The sequence below is a fragment of the Daucus carota genome, chromosome 1 (assembly GCF_001625215.2).
Source record: "Daucus carota subsp. sativus chromosome 1, DH1 v3.0, whole genome shotgun sequence".
In the NCBI taxonomy this organism is placed as follows: domain Eukaryota; kingdom Viridiplantae; phylum Streptophyta; class Magnoliopsida; order Apiales; family Apiaceae; genus Daucus; species Daucus carota.
Genome location: NC_030381.2, coordinates 4,664,983 through 4,678,640, shown reverse-complemented (window position 1 = coordinate 4,678,640; position 13,658 = coordinate 4,664,983). Strand labels below are relative to the sequence as shown.

The window sequence follows — 13,658 nt, the reverse complement described above, 5'->3', positions numbered from 1 at the left end:
AATTAGAGAATAATTTATATGTTATGGTTGGTTGAGAAGAATAGAATAAGGTAGAATGTAATGGTCAAATATAAATATATATAATTGACAAAAAAAATATAAATATAAATAATAAAAATAAGAAGAAATTTTGAAAAAATATTGATTGAATGTGAAACTCGAATGGTACGATCCTCCGTCACCTCAGAATGGAAGGAGGTGATCTCGTAGTTCTTGGTCTGTGAAGATGCATTGTTAGGTGCTCCATTTTATCTTCCTATTGAGGTCGAATCTAAACCTGGGCTCGAGAGATAGTTGTCCATACACTGATAAGGAAAGTATGGATTCTCGAGAAGAGAGGAGCCATGGTAGTCCCCCAAACCGCCCGGATCCCCCGAATGAATCGAAAGTTGGATCTCATCTGAATCGCTCCAACTATCCTCTTGAGGAGAAGTTTGGTTTCAAACTCCAGTTTTAACATGAGGAGTACGCCATGCTCATGTTTGAGATTTATACAAGTTGAGTATACGAGACATGGGTCATTCCTTCTTAATCTCAAAAGATTGTGACGTCGGAAAATATGGAATACAGTTTAAGTTAGATTTCATTTTTTCTCAATTCATTCGATCAACCAAATATGACAATAAATATTTAACTATATTTAGTGGGTGTTTGGTGAACACTTATAAGTCCAGCTTCCGGGATTATAAGTTATGAGCACTTATTCGTAGTGTTTGTGTAATAAGACAAAACGCACTTATAAAAAGTTTGGAATGCTAGCTTTTGTCTCAGGGTTTCTGCTTATTTCTCAAACACTTTAATCACTTGTAAGTCTTATCCTGCTTCTAACTTCTACTCCACTTATTTATTTTAAGCAATAAGCACTTATTTTAAACTCATCCAAACGGCCCCTCGGGAGGAAGTTTCTTTGAAATCGACTGTTAAATATAGGAACTTAGGAAGTAGTAAATGGAAGGGCGGTGAATAAAATGAAGTATATGATTAACACCGACATCACCTTTAATCATCGTCTTCTTAATACACTACTGTTTCATGCACCAAATTTTAAAGTAAAATGTAAACTCTAATAGTTTGAGTCCAGCAATAGTGATTTGTTTCCCACTCGGTCAATGATGCTCTTTGCTCATAGTCATTTAGGGGGCGAAAAAAAGTAAATGGGCAATGGAAATCGTGCATGTACATGTGTGGAAGAGTATGGGTGCTTTGGCCTTTGATACGTATTTTGACAGGGATATTCGAGAACCGGATTTGACATATATTTTAATATTTTTATAAAATTTATAAATTATATTTATAAAAAATATAAATAGAATTTTAATATATAATATTTGTAAAAAGAATAATAAAAAATGTTATCAAACTATATTTTATATGTATTTTAATATATGTGTCAAATAATAAAAAAAATTAATGAAATGACAGAAATGTGCTTCGGTTTCTAAAGAGGCAAGGACTTAATTCTCTCCGGACTTTGTTCAACTTGGATATACCGGATATACTTAGAAAAATACTCCCTCCGTCCCAAATTAACTGTCCAGTTTGACTTTTTGATGGTCAATTTGACCCAATTTTGACTGAAAATTAAAAATTATTCTTTTACAATTTTACAAAACTGAAAAATATATTCTAAAATAGATTTAATAATCTTTTCAATGATATATATTTCATAATTTTATTCAATTATTTAATATACATATTTTTCAGTCAAAGTTGGGTCAAATTGACCATCAAAAAGTCAAACTGGACAGTTAATTTGGGACGGAGGGAGTACTAGTTACTCTAAAAAAAATGAATCTAGATAAAAAAATTTCCAAATCTAGTTGGCTATCTATGATTAGTTCAATTCCAATTGATAATAATGAGATCATGTATGTATGTAGGTTCCTAATTAAAATTATTAATATGTCTGGAAAAAAAATTTGAAAACAGAATTCGAGATACGTAACCCAACTCAAATATTTACATTTGATTTGATATTTTTGGATGTGTTTTCTTCGCATACACGTGTTGGTCAACTCCAAAAAACAACATATATCAAAGAAAACTTTACCTGTTACATGTACAAGACATTCTATAGTTATTCTCTACCTGAATGATTAGGAGACAAAATAATATTTGTAAAGTTAAAAAGATCAGTAAATAAACCACACTGTGCCCCCTGTGTGTGTATAAATAGCTGTGTCATCTAGCTAGAGGGAAATTATATGAAGCTGAAACACAGCAGCTGCGAATTCAGAGATCGAAGATGGTGGTGCATCACTGCTGCAGCAAACAGCAGGTGAAAAGAGGACTTTGGTCTCCTGAAGAAGATGAAAAACTCATCAAACACATCACTGCCAAAGGCCATAGCTGCTGGAGTTCTGTTCCGAAACTAGCAGGCATGACATGCATTTTCGCTATTGTCGTTTAAACTTATTACTCCCTCCGTCTCAAAATAATAAGTATTGCTTAGCTTTTCAACAGTCAAATTGGCTAATTGATCGTAAATAAAAATTATTCTTTCATAATTTTTAAAAAATGAAAAAAACATTTTAACGTAAATCAAATATAGTTCTTAATGATATAATTTTGAAATATTTTTAAATATATGATATGTATAATTACTAGTCAAAATTCGGTGAATTTGTTCATGTCAAATTAAAACAAGACTATTATTATCTTGAGATCTTCGATTCGTGGTTTTATATGGTGCTTAATTAATCTGCAGGTCTGCAGAGGTGTGGAAAGAGTTGCAGGTTGAGATGGCTAAATTACCTGAGGCCTGATCTTAGAAAGGGACCTTTCACTGAACATGAGGAATGGACGATCATTCAGGCTCATGGAATTTTAGGAAACAAATGGGCTCAGATAGCTAAGCACTTGCCAGGTAGAACAGATAATGAGATCAAGAACTTCTGGAACTCATGCATCAAGAAGAAGCTTATTGCTCATGGGCTAGACCCCAAAGCTCACAACCTTCTTTCTGTTCATCCAAATCATAGCAAAGGTAACAACATTGACAATGCATGTATGGCCACCACTGACTTCTCTGTAGACACTTCGAAAACGAGCGCTTATGAAGAAAACACAACCAGAACAGCCCTTGAATGCAGAATTCACCACTCTTTATGGAGTAATTCTCAATCTTGTGAATCCTTATTAGGCTTTACAACCGAGCCTTCATTAAAGTACCTTCCCGTTTCATCTGAACCAAGTACACTGCAACAAGAACTGCGTCTCCATTCACAGCCAGAGGACTTTGATGGGGAGTTCACTGATAACTTCGATGAGTTGATGAGTGTCGTAAACCAAGGAATGAATGATCAATCGTTTGAAGGCATCAACTTTGATATGCAGTTTATCGAAACTGCATTAAACTGTGCTGTGTGGAACAATGTATAGGCTGCAACATCTCGTGTAAAAACTGGTATTTAGCTTTATGTTTGTGTTTGTTTTTTGCTTGACTGTTACTAGTAGCTCAACTAATAAGTTAATGATATTTTTAACCATGACTTGCAAACTCAAGCTTTCCATCACCTCAACATGTACATTTCTTTTTTGGTCAGGCATCACCATTATTTTAATATTTTATTAATAATTTTCTTCCAATTACAAAAATATATTAAGAGAAAAAAATCACACAATGTTTGGAAAGAATTTTTGATCAGTACTTCTTACCGCATTTAAAACTATATACGAATGGTTTTCAAAGTAATACTACAAACTTTCATCTCTAGAAAAATTATGCTATGCAGGATCTGGCCAGTTAACAGGGAATAGACAGAAACTGATAATAGAGAAGTGCAAATATAGATATTTTTATGTGCATCTTCGCTATCTTCAATCAGCTGGGAAGGAGGATGCTGATTGCTGACACTCTTTTTAAACTCCAGTAAGAATGACAAGACAAATTACATAAACAAGAAGAGGGTGCAGTTAAGTTAAAACTGTGTTTCAAATTCGATAGATCGCTGAAGTACAAACTATGCATATTCAAAATTTTTTTCACGAAGTTGACTATGCTGTTGTTTTAATGGATGCAATCGGACACAAAGGACCATACAAGAGTATGGATAAAACAAAATGGCACAACCTGCTGATCTGGAACTATGTTCGAGCAGAAAAAATTCATCTCCAACTGATGCCTCACTGAACCACAAATCTATTTTCTTTAGAACAGATCTCCTAATCCTCTTGCAAAGCTTTCATCAAATACAGCTTGCTGAAACTTTGTCCTGCAACACTGTAGTTTGAAAACAGATATACATTAAATTCAAGATATGTCTTATGATCCAGACTATAGAAATGTCCTGCAACTCGGTGATCATAACAGACATACATTGTTAACATATAAAAAAAGCTTGAAAGAAATTAATGTATAATTTAAAATGGTAACAGTGTTAGTTAGGGTGAACTGCATATACTGTGTATATTTATGTAGTGAAAGCCAGCCAAGGTTATTGCTGACAATGATTAATTGTTGAAAGGCTAATAAGCAGAGAAAAAGAAAATTACTGACAACGATAATTAGTCCAAAACAGAATCATCTAACAGCTATAATATTTCAAGCCTGTAGTAGCATATCAAGGGATGTGTAATTCTGAACCCAACATAAATAGTCGTGTGTTAGCAATGGTATAATGATTTATGTAGCTTTTAATATGACTGTTTCCACCAGCAAGTGTTTCCATAGAAGAAACTGATCATGATATTTCAATATACAGAAAGAATGCAACTACCAATTTCAGTCATAATTCTACCTTACATCCCCCTATTCATCTAATAAAGTACACATGTCCCCTGAGTTTCCAGTTTCACATTCTTTTTTATAGTAACTGGTCTATAACTGTTGAAAGTAAGTGAAGCATACCCATTAATTTGGTTGCAGTAGTTGGAAATTTGATTTGTTATAAGGAAACTATCAAGCCGCGGTGGCTCCGGAATTGGCTTGAAAATTGGATTTGAGGGATCCTCCTCAGGCAATGGCTCTTCTCCTGCAGCTTTTCGTGACATGTTTTCAGCCCTATCACACAGAAGAAATAAGAATTTTAAAAAAAAGGTAAGATACTTGAGCACAAGAACACTTGAAGTAAATAAATAATATAATATACTGATGCAGATATTTTCAAACTCTTTGAAATATGCCACAAATTTTATACCAGGCACATTATACCCAAGGTTCCACTACTTTATATTAATCTCATGGCAACCACTTTTCAATATGCAAAACATAACTATAAGTTATTGACCTACCTAATATTCATAATTGAATATTACGTAATATGAAAACATCCTTAAAGAGTAAAAAAAATCAGAAATGTGCATGGACAATCTATCAGATAGATCATAGATGAAACAAAATTCATTAAACCTCTGCTATTAGTTGAAAAGGAGAATGCCGTACAAATACTAGAATTTACTTAGTTAAAAAACAATTACTATGGCATATTGCTAGATTTGAATAAAGAGACATGATAAAATATTTGGTTTTACATCATACCAAACTTGTTAGGAAAAACTTTTCAAAAGCAAAGGACCCATTTACAGAATTTACCTTCTCTTCTGCAGCCATGATTGCTGTTGTGCTTGCTGACGTGATAGATTTCTGTAGTAATATTGGAACTGCAAACAAAAGACTACTTGTCAGCTGAATGGTGATTCGGGAGAGAGAAACCCGATGGGATTATAAGAATTACCTTCTGTTGTTCCATTGACAAATCATCCATGCATTCAATTAAGAATTCAACATTTCTCTCCATAAACGGATTTGTTGATAATTGTAGCCTGTCATAGTCACACTAACATAGACAGAAAGTAGGTGATTAGAATTTAGTAATGGGTCCAGCACCGAGAGAAAAATTGTGATCTGTAATTACCTGGGCGACAGGTGTGTCGGCCTCAAGTTCAGTCATGAAGGCGCTAATAAGAGCAGAATTGGAGACCTTAATCTAAAAATAACAACAAAAAAATGGTATTAAGAATAAAATAATCATATAAGATACAATATCCACAAATATAATCCAAAAATTAACCTAAACTTAAATGACACATATGAACCAGTTTAATTTCATGGATATAGGGAACAGATAGAGTAGAAACATACTGGAATCTCCTCAAATATATCCACCCATGACAGATTTTTCTCCCGCAGCCTAAATATCAAAATATGCAAAGGCATGAAAACATATGCAAAAATGAAGATATAAAAATGATTGACACACATAAAAGCAGATAGTTGATCGAGTACAAGAAAAGTGGGAACATACTTCTCTCCAGTAAAATTATTGTTGCGATAAAGTTCCATGAATGAATCAGAAAGCTTCAAGGCCTTCAATGCTAGGACACCTTGGTTGGACTTGGAGGGATCATAAATGATGCAAACACATCGCTTTATGTTCTCCTGCAAGCACAAAAACAATCAACACAGTGTAGGGGATAAATACCTTTAACACCTCTTCCAGACTGTAAAAGACATTAGTGATAAGTTCCTCAAAAATGAAAGAAGATATATATGTGAATGGAAGGACCAAGGAACAGCTGCTATACTATGCAACTATATTTTTTTCCAAGCTTACATATATAAACAGACACACACTCCGTCTTTTCAATTTTCCCTTATCCATGTCGACTAGACATGACATGGGCGTGGGTATGAAATCTGAGTCAAATCCTTCATATATAAAATGGAAACGTCACCTTAAAGCAAGCTAGTTCAAAATAATATAAAAGGCCTCACAACTACTTATTTTTTAGAGAGTGATGTCCATATATGACTATTTCCATGTTGCCCCTTTTGATTTGTGCTATAAATTCAACATATATGATCACGTGTATCTTGTATTGGTAGAATATAGTATAAGTTTGACTTCTCGACATGCATTTTTAAGTGCATTGACCGCATAGCTAGAATTATTGTTTTTCAATTTTTCTTGTGAAATAAAGTATAAGTTTGATATTTTTATTCAGAAAAAGAAAATTTTAAAAATAATGATTTTAGATATGCGGTCAATGTTTTTAGAATTGTGTCAAAAACTCAGACGTCGATTATTTGAAAACAGAGGAAATGATTTATGCCAAATCCCTAGACCCGTGTCCAATTTTGGATCCATAAGCATAAAACGTAATTTTTTTGAAACTTGCCATCTGACATTTGGATATGCACCAATGTGTCTGACACCCGTGCCCAAGGCCAGAAAACATAGCATACATACAAATTTATATGGATAAAAGTTGATTATAACTTAACAAGCACAAAAAAGGCTGAATAACTTTTGCTTCCTGGTAATTAAATTTAGGAAAAGAAATATTACTTGGTAATTCATGAAAGTCTCTATAAGCTCCACTGTCTGAAAAGAGCCTAGTAAAGTTGACTGGTACCTGAGAAGATTGCTGTTAAGCGTTTGTTTTTACTCTTTAAGAACAATAAAAACAAATATTTGTGCATGTAATTTTAAAGAATGACAAATGCAACAGCATGGGCATAATCAACACAGACTTCCTAGCAACAAATTTTTATCATTTCTGCAAGCAGCATTTTAAACAAAATACTTAAAAATGAAAATATATTTTTAGATTGATCTAAGACTTTTGATATTGATTAGAAGGTCAATATCCACCAACAATTAAGTGCAAAATGATCTATAGCTCTACAGTTACCAAGGTTCTCACTATACTATGACGCAGAATGTAATGTAAGGACAACATGTTAATAAGTAGTCCTAAGTCAACAAACTGTTCATGACTTTCCATATTAAATATTACCACACCATTTAACACCCAAAACCCTGCATTCAGTTTAAGTATATTAGGTTTAAATTCAACAAGTACTCTACTGATTGTTACAATTATTTTAACAATTAAATTTATGATGAAAGTTTTACATCTTAGCTTTATTTTTCAACATTTTTTTTTTATTTTATTTTGAAACGAGAGGAAAAGTATCTGCAAAATCTGGGAATAACACGTGTTTTGGAACCTTTTTTTTGTGACTGATGATCAGCTTATTAATTACTTGCAATTTGTAATGTCATGATGCAAAAACAAAAAATAGACACTTGATTTGAGAAACAATAGAACAAGTTCTCTTTCAAGTATAGAAAGTAATATTTAAAAAAAATGGACCATATGAGCCATTATCATATGAGATACAAAAATTGACTAGAGAACACATACTAATAACTAATATCACTTTCTGAAGATCTGTTATGGATATTATTATATTAGTTTGTTTTGCACTTCACAGATTCACAAGACAACTTACCATCCAACAGTGTTATTGTCAACATTAACCTCTCTCAAGCATCTCATCATCTCGAGCTGATAATTAGCACCTTCTGCTTCAATCTCCTCGTCTTCCTCGCGAATCTGATTTTATTTGAGAAATGTAAGTAAACCATATTAAGGAGGACCCAAATAAGTGTGAGCTCGATTTATCAATAACTTGAAAAAATTACTTTCTGGGCCCATCATTCTTGACAGTAATAATTCCGAGCTAATCTAAGAATGTCACTTACAGGGAAGGGAAAACAATTGGTGACTTCAAGCACACTGCCAACATCTAACCCAAGGAGTTGACCTGTGACAAGCGAAGGTGAAAACTCCTTGCAATGCTTTATAATCTTTAAGATAGCCTGTTATGAGATCAATTACACCAAGTGCAAGTAACTTTATTAAGCAAGCCGAAACATAGACAAAAACCACCCCCAGAAACAAATTAACATGGGGGATGGGTTTGGGTAGGAAGAAAATAAATTTGTAATAATTATCATTTTCAGTCCTCCATTCCATCCATACAAATTTACACTAGAGTTCCATCCCACAAATTGGTAGTTAAAATTTATGTTCGTGCTACAATTTTTCTTTACAAAGCCTGTCACAAAATATTTAGACTCACATTTGTTTGCTCTTCATTAAGGCATTAATACTTTCACCTTAAATTTTTCTGACAATTTATCATTGCAGTCCTTGCCCATTTCATTAGAGTAAGTCAAGACAAAGTAATTTGATTAAAAAGCACAGTTAGCTCCAACATATCATTAAAATTATAGAGCAAATTCCTCTCCTAAAGCTTCCTTCACTTATCCTTACATTTAGTTTTGTCGGATATATAACTCAAATTCTCTTCCCCGATCCAAGTCACAATCTCAAAACCCAATTATATAACAACAAATTATATTAACCAACTCCTAACAACATACAGAAAAACTAACTACCAGCAACCCTACCCCTACCCCTCTTTCCCATTCAAAAAGAAATAGCTAAAAACAAATATGCACATGACATGAAATTCAATATAAGCAGCCCTATAGCAACTGTAGCACAAAATGATCATTTGGGAGTTCAGAGCAGCTAATATGGTTAAAATTATCGAACTTCTATGTGGTTTACACAGCACTTTCATACTGCTCAACATAAAATAGTCAGACAAATTCAACAGCCTCTACTCCAAAATAGTCAATAAAGTCTTTCCAATTTTAACCCCATCATTGACACAACGAAACACACACTACAATCAGTTATGTTTATAGCTCAAATTAAGTTAAATTGTCGCATTTCAATCGATAAATATCCTCTAGCATTATCGATAAAACCAATACCAAATTAAAGCTGGAATATGTACACATACTAATTCAACGAACAAAATCAAAATATATAAATAATAAAATAGATAAAAGGAGATTCTGGGATGTAAAAGTGATACCAGTCCTTCGATCTGAACGACTCTGAGCGGGGAAGCGACTTCTTCAGTGACCGCTACTTGCAGAAACGATCGAACTGCTGCTGCTGTAACAAGTTTATAACAGATATTTAATTTCAGTCCTCATAATTGAGAGGGAGGGCGAGAGAGAGGGGGGGAGAGAGGGGGGGGAGGGGGGGCGAGAGAGAGAGAGACTAACGTTGCGCCATGAAGATGAATCGACGAATGGAGACGAAATATGAAGCTGATGAAGAAGGGTATCTGCTAGTACTTTCGGTGAAACCCTAGCTGAACAAAACAGAGATTTGTGAGTGAATTTAGAAAAAGGAAAAAAGATAACTTTGTGAATGTAAATTAGCACGGATTTTTTGTATAAAAAATACTCCCTCCATTCCTAAATAATAGTTTGCACGTATTTTAAGGTGCAATAAAAACATATTTCTACACGTTATTTTTTAAAAAAAAAAAATTTTGAATAAAAATATAGATGTCAAACTTTTATTCAGAAAAAAAAAATTATAAAAATAATATGTAGAAGTATATTTTTTGGACACCTCAAATTACATGCACAAAGTCAAAACGACTATTATTTAGGAACGGAGGGAGTATTCAATTGACTTCTGGTTTTTTTTGACAAACAAAAGATTTTATTAATACGAAGCACAAACTCAGCCGGGACAAACCTCCGAACTGTCAACTACAATCTGATTGTGAAACAAAAAACGAACTATGCAAATAGTCGTTTTGTTTTCAGATCGCTTAACAAATAGAATATGCATATTCTTTTATCTAAAAAGTATTACAATGATATCCCGAGTAATCCAACCTACACCAGTAATGAAACTAGTAGTAACGCAATTGAACTTCACATAAGCATCATCTGTAGCCCAATGTTCAGAATTATCAGTCAAATCAACTGATCCTGGAGCACCAAACGTCCCCAAAACATGAACAATTATTTGCTGTGAAAGGTGAGCTCTTGCGGTATCCACCATCGTTCCGAAATCGATGCGAGTTTTACCGATCTCCCAAAATACCGTATAAATCCTTTCCAGATTGATAATCGAACAACACATCAAGACACATGAAAATACGAAAACGTAACAAACTGACATCCCAAAAAGATGGGCCCACACTAACATCCCAAAAAAATGTGCATATAACCTTGATAACAAGGTACACAAACAAGATTAAATCTTGGATTCATTGAAAAACTAGTAAAATAAAAGAGGGGATGAGAGAGCGAAGGGGTTAATCGGTGAAAAGATGAAGATAGGGAAGGCGGACAAGTGACGGCTGAAACCCTAATACGGAAGTCGACTCTCAAAACGAGAGAGAAAAGAAAACCCTAATTTTAGCTTTTACTTCTGGTTTTTTAATTACTTAGACGATCTACAAAAAAAATATCTTCACAAATTTATGCAAAATCGAAGTAAATAGAATTTTAATCTACAAAACTAAAGAAGAAAAATAAATATAAGTAACATTTGAACAAATGTTTATCCTAATTTAAATTTTAAACTAAGTTGTGACAAAAAAAATTAAACTAAGTATACAGTAAATTTAATTTTTGTAAATATTATTTTCCAATATAAAAATAATTATTTTTTTATTATTAGAATTTATAGTTTTGAGAGTCGAATTTCAAAGTTAAATTTCTAATCGTCACTTCTCTGCCGACCTTCATCCCTTTCACTTGTACTTATTAAACTCCTTCATTTTTCATACTCTCTCATATTTAATGACGGCAACGTGGAAGAATGAATGATTATGATGCTGAGTGGTAGGGAGAAGAGAGTGAACGACGATTCAAGCAAGAAGGTGGCAGTTGTAGTTTCGTCGAGTAGGTGACGATGTTTTGTTCTCCCAGACATTGGTGTGAACTACGAGAAATATCAAAAATAAATGAATATTTATATCTTGACGGTTGTTTCGGGTGGATGATTTTTTATAGTCAGGTGGGGTCATCGTGCGACGGAGGGTTGAGAACGAGGGAGTTCGCTAATTTTGCTTTAATTGAAGATTTTTTCGTGCCATATATGGATGACCTGATTGTGGACATATTTTTGGCCTATAAAGGCAACCACATGTTATTTTGTTGACTTATTTATGTATTTGTTATGAAGTTATTATTTATTATTTATTTTTTTTAGTAAATCACTAAAAAAAATTATTGACTAGATTTTATGTTATTTTCTCTTAATCAATTGTACACACACTTTTCTATAATATTTCATTAGCAAACATAATTTTCTTATTTTATATAATATGTATAACTTTTACATATTGACTCATGTCTTTTGTTTTTATTTGATTTATTTTCACGAGATTTGTAAGAGATTATCGAAAGGCTCGTGTACCTCGATGTACAAGACAACTTAGCTACAATTTTAATGAAAGATACTTCTTTTAGTTATCAGAAGATAATAGTTTAATCTTTAGTTTGTTTATGACCCCTTGAGTTTCTTCCTTATAGAATTTCACTTTTACGTGATTCTAATGAGAACTATTTTGATGGGTTTTCTTTTAGACATTGAAGGCGATATTGTCTAAATGTGCGAGAGTACTTACTTATTTTCGGTTAAATAATATACTTCTTTAAATGAAGAAAATTTTGTTTCTCCAAATATTGTATCTTCGATTTTTTCAATTAATATGATTATCTTACTTATAACAAAAAAAAATCTAAATCTAATTCTTGTTAGCCCTGGAATGATCTCTACGAAAGAATTTTAAAATCTTCCGATGAATTACTGAAAATAGCTCTAATACCAGTTTTATGACCAGTTGCACTTGAAGTAGTCGAGAAGTATTAATAGACATTGATCTTTGTCACCCTGACAATGGAGGCGTCTAATGAAGAAACATAACTAAGTAAAAGAAGATGGAAATGAACTGAGATATCATGCTCTAATTCAAGCTAATGCCTCTTATAAATGCTACTAAAATTACTTTACAATATGCTTTCATTCACTCCTTCAGTAAATAGAAGCTATGATGAAATCCTAAAACAAATTCAAGCACTACACTCCGTATTTATCAAATCGCTTTCACGGTGGATATAAAATTTACTATATATTTTTTATGTTATAATTTATGTATTGTATTATTTAAAAGTGAAAAATAATATTCCGAAAGATGATGAATCAAGCGTATATCAAAATATATTAAAAATAGTAATAGGTTCTTGATAAAATAATATATAACTATTGAAAAATTAACGATTACCATTCTTGCTGAATGTGTTTACAAGATAACTACTTACATTTCAATAGACTTTTGAAAATGTCTCGTAAAATATAATTTGATAAATTTTAAAATGCATATTTGTACACTTTATCTATTCATCATATGAGATAAAACCTAAACTATTAACTGATTTCATGTATTGATTTCTTGTTGTGACTATATTTCGGATTTGGTCATCAATTTACATATGATTTGTCTGTCATACGAATAGTGCATTATTAATTGAGTTTGTGCATTGGTTTGTCGATATGAATACTATCCAGAACCAAATCGTCAGTCTTACATTTATTTTCTCTCATTTTTGACTCAAAAATCAAATTCTCGAATTGTCATAGTTTATACATTCCGATTAAATTCAAAGTATGAAATCTCCATAGCACATACAACCATACAACTATCATATAATACTTAATGACGACACGGCCATCGTAATATCTCTATCCATTTCAAAGAAGATAAATATATTATATCACTGGCTACGTAATATGACCCACATCCATAACAACTTCTCTATTATCATATTTTACTTGAAAAAAATAGTCATAATTTTGTCCATAACATAGTTGTCCTCTAATTTTTTTTTCCAGAAAACCGATATTACATATGAAAATTAAACACATAATTATAAAGTAAAAATATGATACTATTCTTGACAAAAATTAATTACACACTAGTACTTTAAAATCAAATATGATTCCACAATAATTATATTTACTTTCTTGGTTTAAATTTA

General features: G+C 32.4%; 2 protein-coding genes across 2 annotated transcripts; one reads left to right on the top strand and one right to left on the bottom strand.

Moving 5' to 3' along the window:
• The first annotated feature begins 2,205 nt into the window (after positions 1-2,205).
• LOC108216526 (MYB-like transcription factor 4) lies at positions 2,206-3,437 on the top strand. The gene is made up of 2 exons (XM_017389312.2): positions 2,206-2,378; positions 2,708-3,437. The coding sequence occupies exons 1-2, from the start codon at positions 2,246-2,248 to the stop codon at positions 3,379-3,381; spliced, it is 807 nt and encodes a 268-aa protein (XP_017244801.1). The 5' UTR covers positions 2,206-2,245; the 3' UTR covers positions 3,382-3,437.
• Positions 3,438-3,876: 439 nt separating this feature from the next.
• On the bottom strand, positions 3,877-10,013 carry LOC108216516 (eukaryotic translation initiation factor 3 subunit H). The gene is made up of 12 exons (XM_064090992.1): positions 9,876-10,013; positions 9,680-9,762; positions 8,493-8,609; positions 8,240-8,343; positions 7,290-7,356; positions 6,246-6,379; positions 6,083-6,131; positions 5,856-5,927; positions 5,676-5,777; positions 5,534-5,601; positions 4,850-5,002; positions 3,877-4,222 (listed from the first exon to the last, which is right to left on the bottom strand). The coding sequence occupies exons 1-12, from the start codon at positions 9,883-9,885 to the stop codon at positions 4,165-4,167; spliced, it is 1,017 nt and encodes a 338-aa protein (XP_063947062.1). The 5' UTR covers positions 9,886-10,013; the 3' UTR covers positions 3,877-4,164.
• Positions 10,014-13,658: the final 3,645 nt, after the last annotated feature.